We start from the raw sequence: 976 nt of genomic DNA, 5'->3' as shown, positions 1-976 counted from the left end.
AATGGCGTTTAGTTCATTATCCTTCACAATAATAAAGCTATTTAACTCTGGCACCTCCATTAGCTCTATCAGCATCGTCTGTAGAGCAAAGTAGGGCGAAATTCTAGATTTCAAATCCATCAATGTTTTGTATATTGCTTTCAATGTAACAATGAACTCATCACTTAATGAAAACTTCTTTCGTAAGATAGACCGGAAGGCTGTCATCGCTGCCTTCAAAGCACCATAACCTTCACCTTTTAGATACTTCCGAATCTCCTCCAAAAACTCATCTGCGAATATAATCGGGTTTCCCCGACCATTGATTTCCTCCATCAAGTCGCTATCTAAACTGCTAGACATCCAAGTGCGAACTTACTTAGAAAGAGTCTTCCACTTCTAGCCATTCGGGTCTCTTCGACTCGGCCAGGGGATCGATCGTTTGACCAAATTATATAAATTATGGCTCTCTAAGATCTTCTCAACCTTATCGATCCATTTATCAAGATCCTCTCTTTCTTTGAGAGGAGGAGTAATCTTATAAAGATTGAATGTTCCAACATCTGGCAGACCGACAGCTTGGTCAATAACCAAGACGTCTTCTTCATCATGCCAGTTGTTGTTGTCAGGTGGGTAGGTTGCCATTTTGACAGAATAACCACAAATTAAGGTATAGTATCTTCTACTACCCTTCAAAAACAAAGCTCTAAAGCAAGACCTAGTACTATTATAGCACTATCCTTGATGGATATTGATGAAATAATGATTCAGAGGTAGAAAAAGGGCTTCATAACCTGATGAGCAATCTATGTAAGATTACTACTGAGGGGGAAAAAGTAGAAGAAAGATTCTTAATTGCTAAAACTAATTATGCAGGGGTTTATATACCCTGCAAACCATCTGAACATAAACAACAAATAGCAAACAAAAGAAGGCTCAGTCTGTATCAAACAATCAAGCATGCATGCCTGAGGGTTCAACAGATAGTTATATTAAA

The 976-nt window shown here is 38.3% G+C and overlaps 1 protein-coding gene across 1 annotated transcript; it reads right to left on the bottom strand.

Moving 5' to 3' along the window:
* Positions 1-378: 378 nt before the first annotated feature.
* Positions 379-624, bottom strand: N7516_010377 (uncharacterized protein; the record flags this gene model as incomplete). Its single annotated transcript, XM_057223096.1, has 1 exon — positions 379-624. One exon carries the CDS (start codon positions 622-624, stop codon positions 379-381), a length of 246 nt encoding a protein of 81 aa, XP_057070317.1.
* Between the last annotated feature and the right edge of the window lie 352 nt (positions 625-976).

Source organism: Penicillium verrucosum (genome assembly GCF_028828655.1).
Source record: "Penicillium verrucosum strain IBT 35672 chromosome Unknown utg000004l_segment0_segment0, whole genome shotgun sequence".
Taxonomy (NCBI): domain Eukaryota; kingdom Fungi; phylum Ascomycota; class Eurotiomycetes; order Eurotiales; family Aspergillaceae; genus Penicillium; species Penicillium verrucosum.
The sequence above is the reverse complement of the archived record's forward strand: the minus strand, read 5'-3'. Positions and strand labels throughout refer to the sequence as shown.